Source organism: Mustela nivalis (assembly GCF_964662115.1).
Source record: "Mustela nivalis genome assembly, chromosome: 12".
NCBI lineage: Eukaryota > Metazoa > Chordata > Mammalia > Carnivora > Mustelidae > Mustela > Mustela nivalis.
In genome coordinates, this window is record NC_139031.1 from 85,147,658 (window position 1) to 85,169,414 (window position 21,757).

The 21,757-nt window shown below is 45.5% G+C and overlaps 2 protein-coding genes across 5 annotated transcripts in view; one reads left to right on the forward strand and one right to left on the reverse strand.

Annotated features, from left to right (window-relative positions):
- The window catches only part of PUS7 (pseudouridine synthase 7), a 61,087-nt gene extending 48,787 nt beyond the window's left edge, over nucleotides 1-12,300 (reverse strand). The window contains exon 1 of one of the 2 annotated variants that reach the window (XM_082691901.1): nucleotides 12,070-12,300. In XM_082691901.1, the coding sequence (XP_082548027.1) occupies nucleotides 12,070-12,196 (127 nt within the window). In that variant the 5' untranslated portion in view covers nucleotides 12,197-12,300. Of the gene's footprint in view, nucleotides 1-11,413; nucleotides 11,824-12,069 lie in introns of those variants that run through there. The other variant, XM_082691900.1, reaches the window with a different exon arrangement.
- Nucleotides 12,301-17,241: 4,941 nt separating this feature from the next.
- Nucleotides 17,242-21,757, forward strand: part of RINT1 (RAD50 interactor 1) — a 34,701-nt gene continuing 30,185 nt past the window's right edge. Inside the window, exons 1-2 of one of the 3 annotated variants that reach the window (XM_082691883.1) lie at nucleotides 17,242-17,440; nucleotides 17,896-17,941. In XM_082691883.1, the coding sequence (XP_082548009.1) occupies nucleotides 17,399-17,440; nucleotides 17,896-17,941 (88 nt within the window). In that variant the 5' untranslated portion in view covers nucleotides 17,242-17,398. Of the gene's footprint in view, nucleotides 17,527-17,895; nucleotides 17,942-21,757 lie in introns of all 3 variants that reach the window. The other 2 variants (XR_014300839.1, XM_082691884.1) reach the window with 2 other exon arrangements.

Here is a 21,757-nt window from a genome sequence, read left to right on the forward strand (position 1 = left end):
CAGGATTGACTTGGGCACACACTGTGCAAATTGCGGCCGCTTGTCGAAGGAGGAAGTTTCGTTTGGGGAAATAGTTTTCTAAATTGGCCCTATCCATTAAAGATTTTATTTTGTTTGCACTCAGATGAGTCAGCCAATGGAGGTGATTTATTAGTTCCTTTGCCATTTTAATGGGCATTATGGCTTTTCCTTGATATTCCCATCGGTTTAGGGCCGGGTTGTAATTGGCCCCCAACCTCTGCATGATGTCTAAATCGGTTTCTTCATAATTCCAAATGGGGGCGTCATTGGTTTCCTCTGTCCCAGTGAGGATTGGTAACAGTCAATAGTTGAGGCCCTAAAGCTGCCCGTTGGGCTGCTTCGTCGGCCAAGCGATTTCCTTTGGCCTCTGGGCTATTTCCTTTTTGATGGCCTGGGCAGTGCATAATGCTCAGCTTTTTGGGAAGAAATAAGGCCTTTAGTAGGGCCAATATTTCAGTCTTATTTTTTAATTTCTTTTCCCTCGAAGGTCAGTAGTCCCCTCCTCCGATAAATTTCCCCATGAATATGGGCGGTGGCAAAAGGCATATCTGCTATCTGTGTAAGCATTAAGTCTCTTACCTTCTGCCAGTTGGAGGGCCTGGGTTAAGGCGATTAGTTCGGCCTGTTGTGCTGAAGTGCCTCCTGGCAGTGCACTTGCCCACACAATTTGAGAGTCGGTTGTGATGGCGGCTCCTGCCCGTCGTTCTCCATCCTGCAGGTAGCTATTGCCAGCTGGTCAGTTAGGTCAGGTCGTGTCCCATGCGTTTCCGCAAGGATCTGGTGGCAATCATGCAAGGGGGCCTCCCCAGGGGTGGGTAGGAGAGTTGCGGGGTTGAGAGTCACCACAGGTCCGAACTGGATTCTGTCTGTGTCCAGGAGGAGGGACTGATAGTGAGTAAGGCGAGCATTAGATAGCCAGCGGTCTGGGGGTTGGCGAATTAAAGATTCCACTGTGTGTGGACCAGGATTGTTAAAGGCTGTCCCAAAGTCAATTTGGTTGCATCCTTGATTAGGACCGCTATGGCTGCTATCATTTTTAGGCATGGTGGCCATCCTGCTGCCACGGGGTCTAACTTCTTAGAGAGGTAGGCGAGAGGGCGTCTCCAAGGTCCTAGTCTTTGAGTTAGAACCCTCTTAGGAAAGCGGTTGGAGATTCTTTTGAGCCCTGAGTGACCTGTCTTACCTGAGCCTAATTGGTGGGGCAGCGCCCCGCATTATGGAGGCCTGCTATGAGTAACTGGCAATAAAGATTTAGGTGGGTCCTACCTTCAGCCGTGTTGAAATCCCAGTCAGGACGGGTCAAGGGAAAGGTGGCATCAATCATGTTCAGGAGTAGGTCTTCCATCATCTCCCAGAACATTTTTTTTTTTTCTGGCTTCCAGAAAAACTTTTTGTCTCTCCTCTGTAGTGAGAAGAGTCTGCAAGAGCTGCTAGCAATCATCCCAAGTGGGTTGATGCGTGATTAAGAATGGACTTGATTATCGCCTGGGAGAAGGAAGGGTTATGGGATTTCCAGTTATGTAAGTCTGAGGCCGAGAAGGGCCAGTATTGAAGTTGACTGCCTGAGCAGGCAGAGGAAACCATTTATATCTTTTAACCAGCGGATCAATTGATGCAAGAAAACATTGTCCTTTTGAACAGAGACAATTTCAGTCTTGTATTAATGTACCTTTAAAACCTATTTATTTTAGGGGCGCCTGGGTGACTCAGTGGGTTAAGCCGCTGCCTTCGGCTCAGGTCATGATCTCAGGGTCCTGGGATCGAGTCCTGCATCGGGCTCTCTGCTCAGCAAGGAGCCTGCTTCCTCCTCTCTCTCTCTGCCTGCCTCTTTGCCTATTTGTGATCTCTCTCTGTCAAATAAATAAACAAAATCTTAAAAAAAAAAACAAAACCCTATTTATTTTAATCTTAGTCCATTCTTGACCATAGCTAAAATTCCCTTTTTGAAGATTTCCCCTCATAAACTTCCTACAACTTTCTTTTGCATTCAGGTTTTGTTTCAAGCCATTTTCTTCCAAACAACCATCTCATTTAGGACAAAATTACCTTCCTTTACCTTCAACAAAATGTATTCCCATTCCTTAAATCTTTCTTACTTATCATCTACTTTTCTATAGAGTTTCCTTTATTTCCATCAGTCTTAGTTACACTAAGCAGAATTTGATACTCTTAGAAACCCCTTAATCTCTAGTGAAGACTAAGTATTAACCAATTGTGAACTGTTACAACACAATTCTTCAGGTGGCAAATTTATGAATCAGTTAAGTGGCAAACAAGTTTACCAACAGATTTAAATACTCTTAGTTTCTTTGCAGTAAGAAGTCAAAAGCACAAACCTATATCCAGTAATTAATGACCTAGCATTTTATCCTACTTGGTTAAGACCTAGATGCCCACAATTCAACTCCATTTGTCATCCAAGCAAAACTTTAAAGCTTTCAGATTATCAAAGACTTTGAAAGCTACTTCAGCAATTACCCATTAGAACTTTGAGACAGACAATTAATCATCAGTTTAGTTATTTCTCTGCTAACAATTTTTAATAAATAACATGAGCTTATTTGACCTTCAGTAAACTTCGAAGTTTCACATTTACTGCCGATAACTTAAAAGACAGGTCTTATTTAATTAAACCAACAAACTTAACTTAGTTCCAACACTGATTTACGTTCCACCTGGACCCACTCCACTTTGAATGTTTACCTGAGACATGGTTGGGAAGATCTGGAGTGGGGGGGGTGTTATAGGTCCAGGGGGTGCTCTTCTTGCTCCTTGACAGTGAGGAGAGAAGGAGCTGTGGTGCATGATCTAGAGGCCAGTCATGCAGGCTGCACACACGTTGGTACAGAAATAGGAGAAGAGGGAAACAGAAGAAACAAAGTGCTGCCAGGAGGCAGAGAAAGGATTCCCAGTTTTGGAGCTCCTAAGCCCCAAGAGAGGAGCAGATGCCATGCTTTCCCATCAGCCAGGGGGGAGGGGTTAGGCAGTCCAAGTCAGGCCAGAGAACATAGGGAAACTTCCCCGAAACAGAGTTTCGGCAGCTGCTTGGGAATATTCCTTATAGTCTCTGTCTCGAGTTAGACCAACCCCAGTTGGCTCCAGTTATAGCCATTAACACGGGAAGTGAGTGAGGGAGAAGCCCCCACATCTATTAGGAGAAACAGAGAGAAATAAAGCCAGAGTCCCCTTTGCTAGGGATGGCCCAGCAACCTGGGTTTACTAGAAGAAGGCTTATTTACGCAATTATCATCCAATATGTCAGGAGGAAATTTACTAGCTGACTCATTGACCTGGTTCAGCTCTTAATACCTATCTCTTATATTCCCTCCCGATATGTACGATGTTGCAGACAAGGGGAGGGGGATCTTTCAGGTGCTGTCCTGCTCGAGTCCCTCGCGGGAACTTAGGAGCGTCTTAGCTAAGGTCTATCCGTATAAACCCCAGACCAGGCTACTCCACGGAGTAGATGACCGTTATGCCGTATGACGCTCCGCGAGACTCAGGTGCAGCCCACTCAGACTCCGTAGCCGAAGGCGGTGGAGCCACACAAACACATTCATACAGTCAGGCATTCCTCAGATTCAAACGGGTTAGATACCCTCCCCTTAAACAGAATGTAACCTTCATGACCAGTACAGGGAACATATATCCACATTTAAAGACATAACATGGAGACATACATGAAGACAGACATTGTTGGCCTCCGAGGTGGGACTCGAACCCACGATCTCTGTGAGGCCCTCGGATTCGGACGGTCAGGAAGAATATGGAAATTCTTCCGTGACTCCCAGGTGGCCCTAGATCATGGACCTTTTCAGATCCCCCGAGGCGTCCCCCGGGGTGGCAGGGGAGAAGTCTGAGTTCGTCAACTCCTTCTCAAGCTGCCCAAAATACGGAGTAACAACGTTGTTCAAAACATAAAGACAGACAAACAGAGAGACAAGGACACAGATGCTGGCCAGCTTACCTCCCGGTGGGGGTTGGTTGGAGTCTTTCTTGGGTGGGAGTCCAATAGATCTCGGTGGAACCTCCAAATGAAAGACCCTCACTCCGCACCCAAGAACCAGACACCACGTCTCCACTGGATGCAAGTCGCAAGAGGTGATTTATTGTTTACACAGGCGCCTGCGTACGCATCAGCCTCCTGTGGACTGAGCGTGCCGGGCTAAGTTGGGGAGCAGATTATATAGGGCAGGGTTGGGGTGGCGGGAAGCGAGCTTACAGAAGCAGATGCATGGTTACAGGATCTGATTGGTTAATTTAAATCAAGCATAGTCAGGCGTTGGGTTCAAGGCAAGGACTCAGCCGTTTGTTCTGGTGGGCCTTGCCTCAGCACTCTGGAAAGTCCCAGGTACACTCTGTTTCTCATTTGTCTTCCCTTTTGACAGGCCGGTTGACCATAGACATCCTGATATGTGTTGCCATCCGGCTATGGGGACAATAGGTTACTTAATCAAGCCTTTAGCAAGGGGAGAGGGGTCTTTCAAAACAATAAGTCGAAACAGTGTGAATAGAAACTGGGAAAGGTGGTTACTTCTAGGACATGGTATGGGTGGCTGAGCACAACAGGGTGACCTGCTGTTTTTACTGAAAACCGCAGTCAGGCCACTTGAACTTTGTTTCACAAAGATTATTATCCTTTCAAAAAACTCATTAAACAAAAATAGTGCATAAATACACTTACTGACATGAATGCATACTTGTACCATATGAAAAATAAAAAGCAAAGGGGATGCAGAGTTGCTTACTGGGTACAGAGTTTCAGTTTTGCATGATTAGAATGAGCTCCGCATACTGGTTGCACAACAGTGTGAATGTGTGTAACACTGTTGAACTGTATGCTTCAAAATGAATTAGATGGGGCACATGGGTGGCTCAGTTGGTTAAGGGTCTGCCTTTGGCTCACGTCAGGATCCCTGGGTGCTGGAATCCAGCCTTGCGCTGGGCTCCCTGCTCAGCGGGGAGTCTGCCTCTCCCTCTGCCCCTCCTCCCACTTATGATCACTCTCAATTAAACAAATAAAATCTTATAAAAAAAATGAATAAACTGGGATGCCTGGGTGGCTCAGGGGGTTAAAGCCTCTGCCCTCGGCTCAGGTCATGATCCCAGGGTCCTGGGATGGAGCCCCATATCGGGCTCTCTGCTCAGCAGGGAGCCTGCTTCCCCCTCTCTCTCTGCCTGCCTCTCTATCTACTTGTGATCTCTGTCTGTCAAAAAAATAAAAAAATAGGGACGCCTGGGTGGCTCAGTTGGTTAAGCAGCTGCCTTCGGCTCAGGTCATGATCCCAGCATCCTAGGAATGAGTCCCACATCGGGCTCCTTGCTCTGCAGAGAGCCTGCTTCTCCCTCTGCCTCTGCCTGCCATTCTGTCTGCCTGTGCTCGCTCTCTCCCCCTCTCTCTCTCTGATAAATAAATTTAAAAAAAAATCTAAAAAAAAATAAATAAATAAAAATAAAAAATAGATAAAAAAATAAGAAATAAAAATAAATGAATAAACTAATGTTACATGTTATGTGTATTTTGCCACAATTTAAACAACACAGATTATCATTTAACCAGCCTACACATAATGTAATAAAGGAAAGTCTAAGAAGCCATACATACTTCCCAGTACTGAGCAGCTTGCCAGCCGGGTAACATGTGGCAATCAAAATAAATACATTTATTGATCTTACTTGGTACTCTTGGTGAAATAAAAATAAAAGTTTTCCTATGTTAATTATATAGGGAGATGACTGCTCATGAGCTCTCCCTGGATCTTCTGTAGACTTCGTGCAACAGGTCTGAAACTGTTCCTCACCTACAGAGATCAAAGACACACTAAATAGCAAATCTCTAAGGAAAGAGTGGGTCTGAACAACCAGCCACCATGAATGGCCACTAACATCACAACAGACAGACAACCAGACACACCGCAAGCCCCTGAAAGCACGTGCTATATCATCTGTGAAATATTCTTCTTCTTTTTTTTTTAATCTTACTTACTTATTTATTTGACAGAGAGAGGCAACCAGAGCAGGAACACAGCAGGAAGTGGGGGAGGGAGAAGCAGGCTTCCCGCTGAGCAGGGACACCCGATGCGGGGCTCTATCCCAAGACCCGGGACCATGACCTGAGCCTAAGGCAGACCCTTAACCGACTGAGCCACCCAGGCGCCCCTCTGTGAAGCATTCTTACTGACTGGAACTCGATGTCTAGTTGGTAGGTTAGATGGCATACAGAGACAGAAGGTTTTAAACCCTACCACAGGGAGGAACTAGCAAAATTCTGAATGTGGAACACTACAAGGACAAAGACAATTCTTTCACTAATAAACAACAAAGGGGAAAAAAGGGAGGGGAACTTAACAGATAAACTTAAAAAGAAATGCAATGAGTGGATTCTTCTTTAAATAAGTCAACTATTTAAAAAACTGTTTAGGACAATCAGGGATGCAGAAATACTGGTGATATTTGATGACATTAGGTAGTATTATCATTTTTTTTTTTTTTAAGAGAGAGCATTTGTATGTGAGAGTATGCAGAGGAAGAGGGACAGGGAGACCCTTAAGCAGACTCCCCGCCCACGTGGAACCCTACATAGGTCTCTATCCCAAGACCCTGAAATCATGACCTTAGCCAAAATCAAGAGTCAGACAAGAGTTGGACACTTCACTGACTAAGCCACCCACAGGCCCCAGTACTGTCAACTTTTTAAGGTACAATTACGTTACTGTGGTTACATTAAAAATAGAATTCTTATGTTTTAAAGATACAAAGTGAAATATTTATGGTTGAAAATTATGAAGTCTAGAATTTGCTTCAGGATAATTTACCAGTGATGAATGGAAGTGGAAAAGGTATATATTTGAAACCAGGTAGGTAATTACTGAAACTAAGTGATGGTAACAAAACAACTTCTACTTTGAGCTTTTGTTTTTTTTACAAGAAATTTCAAGCCTACAAAGTAGAAAGAGATACACAAACTATTCTGTTCCAATCAAGCCACTGATGTTTTCCCCTCTTCTGTCCCACCCTCTGTCATCACCTGCTCTTCCGACCAGTTCCAAGAAACTGTCTCCTCCACCCTCACTTCCTCAAGTGCCCCAAGCCTTAGTATCTGTGAGCCACCACTCGACACTCCTGCTCCTTGGTCCTGCTCCATGATCCCTGCTAGACCCCAAGCAAGTAACAACCCTACTGCCTCCGTCTGTGCTCCTTGTTGCTGCTGGAGAAAACCACACCCGGTAAGGAGAGTTCTTCTCTTAACGACAGCCATCCCAGGTCGGGACAGGCTTCTCTGAGTCCTGCTGGCCATCCACAAAGAAAACGGAGATTACCTTATCAGAACCACTTCCCTAAATACAGCAACCCTCTTAAAAGAATCCATGGTCACTTGAACACTCACTCCACCCCCTCCACAAACACCGAGCACCCTGCACCAGGCACCCTGCACCCTACACCACAAAAAGACACTGTAGCAAATCAAATTACTGCCCCACTTTTGTGGGGCTAACATTCCTTCGAGGGAAGATCCAGCTTCTTCCTCCAACACGCCAATCCAATTGTTTCTTTAAAGTTCCGTGATGGCGTCCTTGTGCCCAAACCACAGCTGTGCCATCCTGGCTCTAACTGACATCTTTTCCCAAAGGGACATGGTTCACTGCTTCCCTTCCTTGAAATCCTGCTTCTACTCCTTGCCCTTCTCCTGACTCTCAAGCTGCTCTTTCCCCTTCCTTCTCTGCTGCCACTTAAATGGGGGCATCTCTAGCTTCCCACCCATCTTGTTCCCAGCTCCAATTCGTCCAGCCGAGACCCCTTTCCAACTTCCTACATTGCCTGGGGGCCCAAAGTAACAGTGAGGACAGCTAAGCAACTGCAGAGTGTGCACGCGGAACGCACTGAGGCCTCTCCTTGACCCTATGGCCTGCGGGGAGGGGGGGTACCCCAGAGATTACAGCTCTGGCTCCAGCTTACCCAGCTTGGAAGAGCTGACCAAATGCTCAAATTCAACATGCCCTAAACTGATCTCAGCGTTTCCCACCTTACACCTCTTACCTCAGGGGATGTTACCACCAAGGTCAGAATGTGGTCATCAGCCCAACTCCTTGCTCTTCCCTCTGCCCATATCAGTGATTTCATGCAGACAGTTCCAGAAGGTTTAGAACAGCACTGTTATGCCATCCCCGGAATAAGAATATAGGCAGATCATGCATATGAAGTATCACCCACTGGTTTCAACCCAGTCTGGGGGTTGAGTTTCTTTCTCTGTACAGGCTGAGTTTCTTTCTCTGTAAGGCTGAAAAATGATGATTTGCTCAGAGGTCTATAATAGCTGTTCCCAGTCAACTGTTGGTCATTAATATTTATTATGGATGGTTTACACAGCAGAGCTGTACTGCTGAGTCTGGGGAAAAAACAAAGCTTCTTATGCTTCTTTTGTTCTCTGGGCTAATGATTAAACATGGTTTCCTCATTCAAATACCATTTAATTTTAAGAGACCCTCATAGCACTGCCAACAGCACCAAATAAACAGGCCTTTAATATTCTTTGGCAGTTTTTTCCTTGATACTTGTAGATACTTGTCTAATCTCTTTTTCTTATTATGTTTTACTGTAAAGACAACTTTTGTGTTCCCAATTAAATCATAGTTTTCATTTGTTTTAGCCAATGGCTCTTTCACAGGCATTAATTATTAAAGTATACATAGCATCAATATCTATAAATCTGTTAATATATATTTTGCTGGCACTTGGGTGGCTCAGTTGTTTAAGCAATTGCCTTCGGCTCAGGTCATGATCCTGGACTCCCCAGACTCAATCCGATCTGCATCAGGATCCCTGTTCGGCAGGGAGTCTGCGTCTCCCTCTGACCCTCCCCCTTCTTACCCTAGCACGCACACACATGGGCACTCTCTCTCTCCCAAATAAATAAATAAATAAAATCTTAAAATATATGTATATTTTATATATTAAATGTATATGTATATTTTATATATTATATATATGTGTGTGTGTGTATATATATATATATATATATATATATATTTTTTTTTTTTTTTTTTTTGGCTAAGTTCTTTCACTGGGCCTAGAAGATAAAAACTTATTTAACTAGAACAGCTGTGCAAACTTCTGGACTAGGAGAGAGCAAACTCAAATTAGTGCCATTTTCATAAGCAGGAACTACATAGAAGGGGAGACTAAAATGCAATATAATTTTTAAATGGAAGGAGGGAGGGAGCAGATCCTCTGAACATGGAAGAGGCTGGGAAGGATTCAAGCAGAAAGATAAAATCACCCGGACTGCCCCAGTATGATTTTCCTAAGGAAATCAGTTTTGCATTCAGGAAAATCCAAATATAAATATTCAAGCACTGTACCTCACAGCTGGAAAAAATGACTGGCTTTTTAAGAAGGGGAGGAAGGGTGGAGGGTACAGCTTCAGGAGTTTTTTTAATGGTATTTAAAAAAAGTTTTTAGGGGCATCTGGGTGGCTCAGTTGTTAAGCGTCTGCCTTCAGCTTGTCTGCCTTAAGCTGGGGTTGTGATCCCAGCGTTATGGGATCAGATGCATTGGGCTTCCTGCTCTGCGGGGGGCCTACTTCTCCCTCTCCCACTCCCCCTGCTTGTGTTCCTGCTCTTGCTCTCTCTTCCTCTGCCAAATAAAAGTAAAATCTTTAAAACAAAGTTTTTTTAAAAAAAAATGTTATGCTGCACAAATACACAATCCAGAACAATAGTCAAGCAATATAGTCACAGTCAAGTAATATAGACCAGAAGCTTGATCCTGGAACCAAGAAGAGAAAGAATCTACTGATACTTTCCAATGAACGTCAAAGTCCTACAAAATTTTTTGAATACAGTACTAAAAAATGGGGTTTTGTCTCTTTTATACTCCAAATGACCCAAATGAGATGAGGAATATTAGATTTTAACAATTTTTTAAATAATTTTTTAAAAGATTATTTATTTATTTGACAGAGAGAGAGAGATCACAAGCAGGCAGAGAGGCAGGTAGGGAGGTGGGGGAAGTAGGTTCCCTGCCGAGCAGAGAGCCTGATGTGGGGCTTGATCCTAGGACCCCGGGATCATGACCTGAGCCAAAGGCAAAGGCTTTAACCCATTAAGCCACCCAGGCACCCCTTAACAATATTTTAAAGTCTTTTTCATTAAGATTAGATTCACCAATAAGAATGTTTAGCATTCTCAAAATTGTAATACAACACTGATAGTCCGTTAACATATTTCCTGCAAAGTGAACATCTTAAAAAAGCCATATTAGTCTTAATTCTATGTTCAGAATACAACATCCACTTTTTAAACGCATCCATCCTCTGCAAACTGTCAATAATCCCTTTAGCTCACAATAAACAACCCTTTCCCCAGGGCAGAACACACACTACACTCTAACATGCAAAATCATTAAGTCCATCAGATTCATTAATTCCACAAATATCTGTGGATCCCTTATAAGTCTGCCACTAGTCTAAGCACAGGGGGGAAAAGGGACAATTTCTTGCCCTAAGTTTACATTTACTTAAGGATATATCAATGAATAAAGTAATAATCTCTCAGAAATATGCATGCAGAATTATAAATAAAGCACAGTAAAGGGAAGGAGAGGAAGAGGAGTGCTATTTAGTGAACATCTCTAAGTAGATGTCCTTTGAACCTCGACTGGAAGGAAGAACTAGACAGGAAGAGATGCCTGTGGGGTGAGTTCCAGGCAGTGGGACTGGCACAGGTAAAGGACCTGAGTCAGGAGCAAACTTCGTCAACAGATCAGCTAGACTAATTTCTGTCTCCTATTTGGTGGTAAAAGCTGTTTTATTAATACCCGTATCACCCCAGCTTCCACCAAAAGTTATGTGCAAAAGGTTAGGGGTCCCAGGGTGGCTCAGTGGGTTAAGCATCTGCCTTCAGCTCAGGTCATGATCCCAGGGTCCTGGGATTGAGCCCTACATTGGGCTCTCTGATCAGCAGGGAGCCTGCTTCTCCTTTTCCCTCTCCCTACTGCTCCCCCTGCTTGTGCTCTCTGTCAAATAAAGTATTTTAAAAAACAAAATAAACACACACATAAAACAAAAGTTGTTAAATTAATATATACAGATTGTTGGCTACTTGCCTAATGACTGAACATAATCACTGCCTATCCGTCCCCTTTTCAATATGAGTGTACTGGCTTCTTTTTGACAGACCCCTCCACTGTCAAGGCATCCCCAAACCAATGGGGGATACCTGTTTTCACAGATCAGACTGGAGACTTGAAACAAAAACCCTTCATAATCCTGTATTTTCGGGAAAAAAAAAAAAGTGGTCTGACAGCGCGATCAAATACGTGACAAACGGAACTCTCCAAAGCCTACTTCCTGGCAGGCGCTAATAACCCAGGCAATAAGGATGTCCTTCCAAACCTCTCAGTGCTGGGCTGGCGGTAAGGACGCAGCACGGATGAGTTTTCAACAAGCACAGCAGCCCCTACAACATCCACTCACTGAACGCGGACCCGGCGGAGGGCTGGAGATAGGACTCTTCGGCCCCAACTTGTTCGCTCCTACTCTGGGCAACGTGTACTAAAGCAGCAGCTGAGTGCCTGCCTGGCGTGCAGGAGGCTCGCAGTAAGCAGTGATGGATGAAAACGAGGACAAAGCACGTGGGCTTCACCCCGCAGAAGACCGGCCCCGCGAAATACCCGAGCCCTTAAGGCTCCGGGATACAGGCCGGTTTTCTCCCCAGCGAGAAGAGTTTAGGGAGCGTCCCGGACGAAGAAAGGGAGGAGAGGGGCCTGGGCCCGCGGGCTGCGAGCCGCGCGGGGAGGCGGGAGAGCGCGGCGCCCCCTGCCGTCCGGCCCCGGGAGGGGGGGCGGGGCTGGCACCGCGGGAGCAGGACCGCCGGCTCCAACCGCGCTCTCGCGGGCACTGTCCGTAAAGGAGGCACCGCGGGCGCTCCGGGGGCTCAGGCCGCGGCCGGGACGCCTTCCCAGTCTGCACTGCCCCTCAGGGCGAGGCCCTGGGGCCGGGCCGTCGGCTAGCCGCGGAGCCCGGGGGCTGCGGCGAGGCCACGCACTTACCCGGGGCCTGGGAGCGCGGGCGCGGCACCGGCCGGGCGGCGAGGGGGCGGGCGCGCTGCTCCGGGCGCAGGAGGGCGGCGGCGGCGAACGCCACTCGGAAGAGCCAGCTGCGGGGGCGTCCCGACATAGGCAGCGCGGCCAGCGTCTTCAGCCCCTGCGCCGCGGAGCGCGCGCGTGGACTCGCCGGGGGCCGAGCTCTCACACGTGCCGCGCAGCGACGCGCCGCCGCTGGTCGGCCCCACCCCCGGGGCGGAGCCCGGTCTTCGCCGGAGGCCCCGCCCCCGCGCCGGGCTCTCTCGGCGAGACCCCGCCCCCTTTCTGCAGCCTAGTGTCCCAGAGGCCTCGCGGAGCTGGATCTCGCTGGTCCCTTGAGGCCTGGCAGGCTGCGGGGTGGGGAGCTTGCTGAGGCCCATTCGCCTGGGCTTTGAGCCCAGTAAACAGTAATTTCATCGTGCACCGAAGAGTGCTTTACACTGCCTTTAGGACCTTTAAAGTGGCCATGGCCTTACTATAAGGGTTTTTTCTACATAGTTAAGGACCTTTTGTGTTCTCCACACGCAACTAACAACGAAAATAGTAACTTCAGGGACTATATTCTATTCGGGTTCTATATATAATTTCCTCCAAAGTGCAGAGAATCCAACAGAACCATTTTCCCACTTCTTCGATTTACCCCTTCGGCTTGATGGCTCCCCCATAGGATCTGCTTCAGGAAAACTGATCTTTAGCAAGTTTGTGCTTCTGTGAGAAGAAAAAGCAAACCCATTACTCCTTCCATGCTGTTCGAATAGCACACATTAGCAACCAAACCGGGACCTCGAATAGCTTTTGCACATTCAATATTTTGCCAGATCTCAATCCTTAGTGAAAAATCGGCGTTATTTCCGAGTTCTTTTTTTTTTAATTGTGGTAAAGTACATACAACATAAAATTTACCATTTTAACCATGGTGGGGCGCCTGGGTGGCTCAGTGGGTTAAAGCCTCTGCCTTTGCCTCAGGTCCTGATCACAGGCTCCTGGGATCCAGGCCCACATGGGGCTCTCTGCTTGGCAGGAGGCCTGCTTCTCCCTCTCTCTCTCTCTCTCTCTCATCTCTCTCTCTGCCTGACTCTCTGCCTACTTGTGATCTCTGTCCGTCAAATAAATAAATAAAATATTTTTTTAAAATTACCATTTTAACCATGGTCAAGTGTACAATTCAGTGTTCAGTGGCATTAAGTACATTCACACTGTTGAGAAACCGTCCATCTCTAGAACTCTTTTCATCTTGCAACGCTGAAACTCTCTACCCAGGAAATAACAACTCCATTGTCCCTACTTTTAGCCATGGCAACCACCATTCTACTTTTCGTCTGGGTAAATTTTACAACTGTAGGTATCTCACGTAAGTGGAAATCATACAGTATATGTTCCCTCGTGACTGCCTTATTTCCTTACTGTTCATCCATATTGTGACATGTGTCGGAATTTCCTTCCTTTTTAAGGCTGAATAATATCCCATTACATATTATATAACCACATTTGTCACCTCTCGTCACTTGGATTGCTTCCATCTTTTGGTTATTGTGAATAATGCTGCTATGAATGTGGGTGTTCCAATAACTATTGGAGACCTTGCTTTCAATTTTTTGTGGCATGTACCCAGAAGCAGAACTGATGTATCATATGGTAATTCTATTTTTTTTTTTTTTAAGATTTTATTTATTTATTTGACAGAGAGAGAGATCACAAGTCGGCGGAGAGTCAGGCAGAGAGAGAGAGAGAGAGAGAGAGAGAGAAGCAGGCTCCCGCTGAGCAAAGAGCCCGATGCGGGGCTCGATCCCAGGACACTGAGATCATGACCCGAGCCGAAGGCAGCGGCTTAATCCACTGAGCCACCCAGGCGCCCCGGTAATTCTATTTTTAATGTTTTTTGAACAACCCCCACATTGTTTTCTATAGTATCTGTAGACTTGTTTTTAAAATCTAGGTGTACATTATCCATACTCAGTATGGACAATTTACTCAGACTGGTAGGATTCTATATTGCCTGTCTCCGAGTAGTCATCTCAATTAAGTACAGTACCATGGACTGTTTTGTCTCTAATGCATATATAAGCACATGTCCTCTGGCTATGGCTAATTCATAGGTTAATGTTCCAGTGAGAGCAACTGCAAATATTTTTACCACAGCCTCAGTAAAACTTTGATCCCAAACGTTAAATTTTTGTATACTTCAAACAGTGTCTTCTCTGAGTTTGTGGCCCAAATCCTCATAAATGCACATAGAAGGAAAGAATGTCTACATTCCTTTAGCTGTTAGCTAGGTCCATGGCCAAAACTTACCCTTTTTGCATTTTTAGCCTGAACTGCCTTAGACAAGGTCCAACTGAAACATGTATTTTTAGTTTTGTTTTTCAAAATGGCAGCTCTTTACTGGATTTTTTTTTTTAAGATTTTATTTATTTGTTAGAGAGAGAGCGCGCGAGCACAGGCAGACAGAGTGGTAGGCAGAGGGGGAGGGAGAAGCAGGCTCCCTGCCAAGCAAGGAGCAGGACACTGGGATTATGACCTGAGTGGAAGGCAGCCACTTAAACAGCTGAGCCACCCAGGCATCCCTCTTTATTAGCTTTTATACTTAAAATAATACAGAAGCGTTCAAAGCCTGTCCCAAACTCCAACTTCCTCTAACAATCATTTAACAATTTAATGTTCTCCTTGACTTTCAAATTACATTTGAAACATGTATGTTCTGTATATTTTTCAGGATCCTGCTTTTAACCCACACCAGCACTATGTATTGCTAAGTGTGTAACACACACAATGTATCTCTTGTTTATACTTATTATTGCCAAGTATTCTGTCCATTTTTTTTTTTTTAAATATTTTATTTATTTATTTGACAGACAGAGATCACAAGTAGGCAGAGAGGCAGGCAGAGAGAGAGAGAGGGAAGCAGGCTCCCTGCTGAGCAGAGAGCCCGATGCGGGACTCGATCCCAGGACCCTGAGATCACGACCCGAGCCGAAGGCAGCGGCTTAACCCACTGAGCCACCCAGGCGCCCTATTCTGTCCATTTTAGATGGCCTCTCTCCACTCCCCAGATAGTAGTTGATTGTTTTTTGTGCTCCCTCAGTCACTGCAAACATTTCTGTTATTGAGCCTACGGCATCCAATCTTAAATTATTTTTATTTCTATTTCCGTTACCAGAAAGTGAATTCTTCAGAAGCAAAAATTGGAGTTTAGAGCAATCTTTTTTCCCCTTTAATGTTTTTATTTTTATCAGTTATGCATGTTTTATCAGTTATGCAAGTTCTGTAGAAATCTTATAATTTGCAATGAAAGAGAAAAGGCTGTACCCCCACCCCCTCCTTATCAATTTTCCCCTCCTCAAAGACAGTCATGTCTCTTTTTAATTGTTATTTATTTATTTAAAGACTTTATTTATTTGTTAGAGAGAGAGAGAGAGAGAGAGAGACAGAGTACAAGCAGGGGGAGTGGCAGGCAGAAGAATCCAGAAGCAGGCTCCCTGACAAGCAGGGAGCCCAATGCAGAACTCAATCCCAAGACCCTGCGAACATGACCTAAGCCGAAGGCAGACACTGAACCTACTGGGCCATCCAGTCCTCCCTCATTTGACCCTTTTAAAAAGACTTATTTATTTATTTTAGAGGGGAAGGGGCAGAGGGAGAAGGAGAGAAGGAATCCTGAGCAGGATCCCCGCTGAGCATGATGCCTGTGGTGGGGCTCAATCCCACAACCCTGAGGTCATGACCTGAGCCAAAACCACAAGTCAGGCACTTAACCGACTGAGCCACCCAGTGTCCTCATGTTGCCTCTTTCAACTGCTATTGTGATATTTACCTTCATTTCTCTATATAAAATGTTAACATTGCAAAAAAAAAAATATATATATATATATATATATATATATATTTGCATTGCTATTTCTCAAATTTTCACTTTCAAGCATTATCTATTGACTTCACTAAATGGAAGATGAGGATTTAACTTTTCTTCCTTTACCCATGCCTCCCCCAACCCCACCACACTTTCAACTCTTTATCTACTCAATCTAGTTATACTGTCCTTTCTTCTCTTCTTTTTCTAAAGATTTTACTTAATTTATCTGAGAGAGTGGCACAGTGAGAAAGGGAACACAAGCAGGGGGAGTGGGAGAATAAGAAGCAGGCTTCCTGCTGATCAGGGAGCCTGACACAGGACTGGATCCCAGGACCCTGGGATCATAACCTGAGCTAAAGGCAGACGCTTAACGACTGAGCCACCCAGGTGCCCTATACTGTCCTTTAAAATATATATATATATATATATATTTTTTTTTTTTAATATATATTTTTTAGATTTTATTTATTTGACAAAAATCACAAGTAGGCAGAGGAGCAGGCAGAGAGAGAGGTGGAGGCAGGCTTCCGGCTGAGCAGAGAGCCTGATGTGGGGCTTAATCTCAGGACCCTGGGATCATGACCTGAGCTGAAGGCAGAGGCCTTAACCCACTGAGCCACCCAGGCCCCCTGAGCCCAAACTTTTTAATGATTGTTTCAATCTCCACCTCCCAAGATTTTAGATAGTTGAGGTGTTCTATCAGTTTAATCTGAAGGAGTCTCTCCTGGAGCCTTCTGGACCTGCACCAGTCCATGTCTGGTGATGGTTGGTGTCAGGGACTCTCAATTCATTTTTCTTCTGAATTGTATTTTCTGTTTCCTATATCCCATGTCTTCTTTTTTCTTTGTTTAGTCTCTCATTTTAGTAGAGCACAACCTCCAGAAGCATCCTGAGAAAGAAGAAGTAAATGTAAGGGAAAGGACAAAGAAATGAAAAATAAGAAAGAAAAAATGAGAAATTCGGGGACCATTCCAGGGAATCCAAAATCTGAAAAATAAGAGTTCCAAAAGGAAAAACCAACAGGGGTTAGGGAAGTAATGGTCGTCAACAAAAAGTTCAAGAAAACGTCTCCAAACTAAAAACTATGAGTTTCCAGGTTAAAAGGGCCCACTGAGTGCCCAGAGAGGTGGAGGTTTTTTCCTGGTTGAGAAGAACCGCCACCCCCACGCCACCCCTTTCTCGGGAAAGCCTTGGGGCACAGTGTCCACTTTCTGAGCGGCCGAGCCGGCATCCTGCCAGCAGGGGGAGCTATGGCGCACGGCTGGCGACTGCGCGGGCAGGGCCTCTCTGGGAAGAGAGGAAGAAACCAGAGAGACGGAGGGGAAGTAGCGGTGGCTTCCAGCCCCACAGACTTGCAGCCTGAGCGGGTGTGTGGCCGCTGGCCGGCCCCGAACGCTACAAGCCACGCTGGCTGCGCGTGGAGCTGAGGACTCGCGCGGAGGCGGGATGCTCCCGGCCGGCGAGATCCGCGAGGCGCCGGCAGCTCCGGTGAGGCGGCCCTGGTGATCTGGACAAGGGACACCGGTGACCCAGTGAGGTGGCACAGATCTCCCAAGGAAGATTGTGTCTCTAAGGTGGCCCTGGCAGCCTGGCGACGTGGTTTCCGTGGCCCGGGGGAGATAGCGCTTGATCTAGTGAGGTGGCACGGACCTCCCAGGGGAGCTGGTCCCGAGGCGGTGGCTCTGGCCATCCCAGTGAGATGACACAGACAGATCTTTCTAGGGACGTGGCGCTGGAGGCTGGGCGCGGTAACTCCAGCCGTCCTGGGGTGGTGGCAGTGGTGGTCCCAAGGGCCACCTGCATCAGATGGCCCTGACCCCCAGGAAGGCCCCAGGGGAGGGAGTCTGGGACCTCTGGTGCTCCAGTGGATGCCCTCTGGGAATCCTGTGTGAGTGCCACCCATCTCTTCAGTCTTAATGTGTTCGTTACACCTGTTCTTCTAGTGCTGCTCTGAAAGTGATGACGAAAGGAAGGACGTCGAAGAGAAAAGTAAGCGGACTCTAAACACCTAAGCATTCTGTACCCAGCCATCTCTCCAAAACTCAGCCCTCCTGGGTCTGCAGCGAACTGCCTTGCTTAGCCTGTTATCTTTTAGACGAATCTCTCTTTTTTGTACAATATGCTTGCATAGTATTCAGTAGTGGTATCATCATATACATATCTTTCTTTCTAAAATTGTAAAATATGGGATGATTTGGAGATAAACATTTCCTAATCCCTACTTAGTGCAGGGTCTGGTGTGGAATAACTGCAGTGCTGCCCCTCAGACTGGATTCAGAATAATTAGGGCCTGCCTGTTATTTTTTAATTATTATTATTTTTAATCACAAGTAGATGGAGAGGCAGGCAGAGAGAGAGAGAGGGAAGCAGGCTCCCTGCTGAGCAGAGAGCCCGATGCGGGACTCCATCCCAGGACCCCGAGATCATGACCCGAGCCAAAGGCAGTGGCTTAACCCACTGAGCCACCCAGGCGCCCCGGGCCTGCCTGTCATTTTAATGAAGCATCGACTTATCAAGCATCAGGAATTTGGAGGGACTAATGATCTAGGAGAGATGACCACCACTTTAATTGGAGTCAAATGGTAATTGCTTAGTTGTACTCTACCTTCGGTGAATTTTCCTTTAAAAGTTGATGTGGGGGGCACCTGGGTGGCTCAGTGGGTTAAGCTGCTGCCTTCGGCTCAGGTCATGATCTCAGGGTCCTGGGATCGAGCCCCTCTATAGGCTCTCTGCTCAGCAGGGAGCCTGCTTCCCTTCCTCTCTCTCTCTGCCTGCCTCTCTGCCTGCTTGTGATCTCTGTCTGTCAAACAAATAAATAAATAAATCTTTAAAAAAAAAAAAAAAAAGGTTGATGTGGGAGGAAGAGGACAAGTGATAACTTGTTTCCTGGGTTTTGGTCTGGATAAGGAAGAGGAAAAAGGTCAGCACCTCCATTTTCCACCTAGGACAGGAGCATATGTCAAGGACATGGACATTTGTCATTTTACTTTAATGAGCTAAGTATGGCAGGCTTTTGGAAATCAAGGAGTCTTCAAGGGCATTTGAAGTGAAATTAGAGGAGGAAGGGAAGAGCATGTAACAGCTGTTTCATCAGAGGGTTTTGGTTCTTCTGACCATGGCAAATAGTCTAGGAATGAATAGTGATAGGAGGAAGGGTGTCCACATTACCGCAATGGCTTTAGGAGTTAGGCTTGCCCTTGACGTTGCCCGCTGATCTAGTCTGCCTCAGAAGGAAAGATCGTAGTCCACAGCCCTTGACAGGCATAGCTCCCACAGCTTCGCTCCCTTGTAAAAGGATTGGAGAGTACCCTAGTCTTTCAGTTAAACCCTTCCCTTTTCCACCTTTGCCCATTCAGATGCCTGGAAGTTGATGCCTGCTGAGCTGTCATTTAGTAGAATGAAAAACACAGTCTATAGACTTTGTCCTTGTCCCTCCTTTGGTGGCTTGGTCAACTTCTTTGCAATTAGGAGTGCTCATTACAAAAAATGAGAAGAGAATCATAAAAGTCTCACAAATCATCAGTGTGTCATCTTCATGAATATCATTTGGGGCACCTGGATGGCTCGGTTGGCTAAGCCTCCCTGCTCAGTGGGCAGTCTGCCGCTCCCTCTCTCACTGCCCCATCTCAACCCCTGCCCCTGGCCTCATGCTCTCTCTCAAATAAATGAATAAATGGATTTTTTAAAAAAAATATGTCATTTGACTAAGAATGTACTATGCTGCATTTAAATGGTGATGTCAAAGGAATATAACTTAAAGGAGTACCTGGCTGGCTCAGCCAGTTAAGTGTCTGCCTTCGGCTCAGGTCATGATCCAGGAGTCCTGGGATGGAGCCCCTCTATAGGCTCTCTGCTCAGTAGGGGTCTGCTTCTCCCTGTGCCCTTTTTCCCAGCTCATGCTTGAACTTGTTCACTGTCTCTCTTTCTGAGATAATTAAATAAAATCTTTGAAGATAGAAAATCTTTAAGATTTTTTTTGTTTTTATTTGATATTGATCACAAGTAGGCAGAGAGGCAGGCAGAGAGAGAGAGGAGGAAGCAGGCTCCCTGCTGAGCAGAGAGCCTGATGCGGGGCTCCATCCCAGGACCCTGGGATCATGACCTGAGCTGAAGGCAGAGGCTTAATCCACTAAGCCACCCAGGTGCCCCAAGAAAGAAAATCTTTAAATCTTGTTTATTTAGGATATAAAAAGAGGATACCATGACTCCTGTACATAATGGTAGATGGGTTTCTGTATTAATAAAATTTGATGGAGGCCAGCCAATTCTGCTCATATTTGAAGGAGAAAAAAAAAATAAGAAAATTGGGTTGAGAGTCAGGAAACATGGACTTTAATACTGTTTATAACCTTTAAGTATAAGCCAGGCAAATGTTATCATTTATAGTTGGGAAGCTGAGGCAGAGATTTATGCTAGTTTTGCTTCTTACTAGTGGGCTGCTGGTTCGCATAGCACAGAAACAAGCTTTTAATTCTTATAAGTTGAATAGAACAAAGGAAAATTTGGTTTTGGAGGGCTGGGGAACATTCCCAGTCCTAAACACATTGGTATATATTCTGTTAATCTTTTTTTTTTTTTTTTAAGATTTTACTTATTTATTTGAGAGAGAGAGAGAGACAGAGCATGAGGGGGGGAAGGGTCAGAGGGAGAAGCAGACACCCCGCTGAGTAGGTAGCCTGATGTGGGGCTCGATTCCAGGACCCCAAGATCATGACCTAAGCCAAAGGCAGACACTTCATTGACTGAGCCACCCAGGTGCCCCTGTTCTGTTAATCTTTACATAAATAATTGAATATCTGACAGTTACATTTTGCATTTAGGCGAATCTTTTTTTTAGGTATTCATATTTTCATTTTATCAGAAGTAATAGTTGTTTTGTAATGAGGCTGATTATAACCTCTTGCCTTTCCCTCGTTGCTGCTTTCTTAAAACTTCCATTTTGGTAAAGAGCCAAGTTCTACAAGGGCAGCTCCAGGAAGAACAGAGGCGAAGTTCAACCAGTATTGCTCCCCAGGAGGCTCTGTATTGTTCCCCCAGCTTTATCTCTCATGCACACACACTGTTTTTTTCTTTTTTAGAAATTGCTGCAGTCTGTAATTAAACATATGCTAGTTTAATTAAGCTTTTAATTTGTTTATAAACTCATTATGAATGGTTTGTTTAGAGAGGACCAAATCCTTTAGTTAAACCTGAAGTAGAGAAATGCACTGTATGTTCAGGTTTATTCTAAGGTTTGGTTTCTAGGAAGTCTGCTTTTTGTCTGGGACCTTATTTTATAGCACTTATTTTCATCTAGAGACCAATGGCTATTCCTCTTACATTATCTTTTTTTTTTTTTTTTTTAAGATTTTACTTATTTGAGGGCACTTGGGTGGCTCAGTGGGTTAAGCCTCTGCCTTCAGCTTAGGTCATGATCTCAGGGTCTTGGGATCGAGCCCCATATCAGACTCTCTGCTCAGCAGGGAGCCTGCTTCCCCCTCTATCTCTGCCTGCCTCTCTGCCTACTTGAGATCTCTCTCTCTCTGTCAAATTAAAAAAAAAAAAATTCTTTAAGACTTTATTTGAGAGAGAGAGAAGAGCACAAGCTGGGGGGTATTGCAGAAGGGATGGGAGAGAGACAAGCCGACTCCCTGCTGAGTGTGGAGCCTGATGTGGGTTTTGATTTCACACCCCCCAAGATCACCACCAGAGCTGAAACCAAGAGTCAGATACTCAACCACCTGTGCCACCCAAGCTCCCCCCACCACCTTTTAAAAAAATCTGTAGGTACTACCAAATCTACGGGGTTTAAGCTCTGTCTGTGGA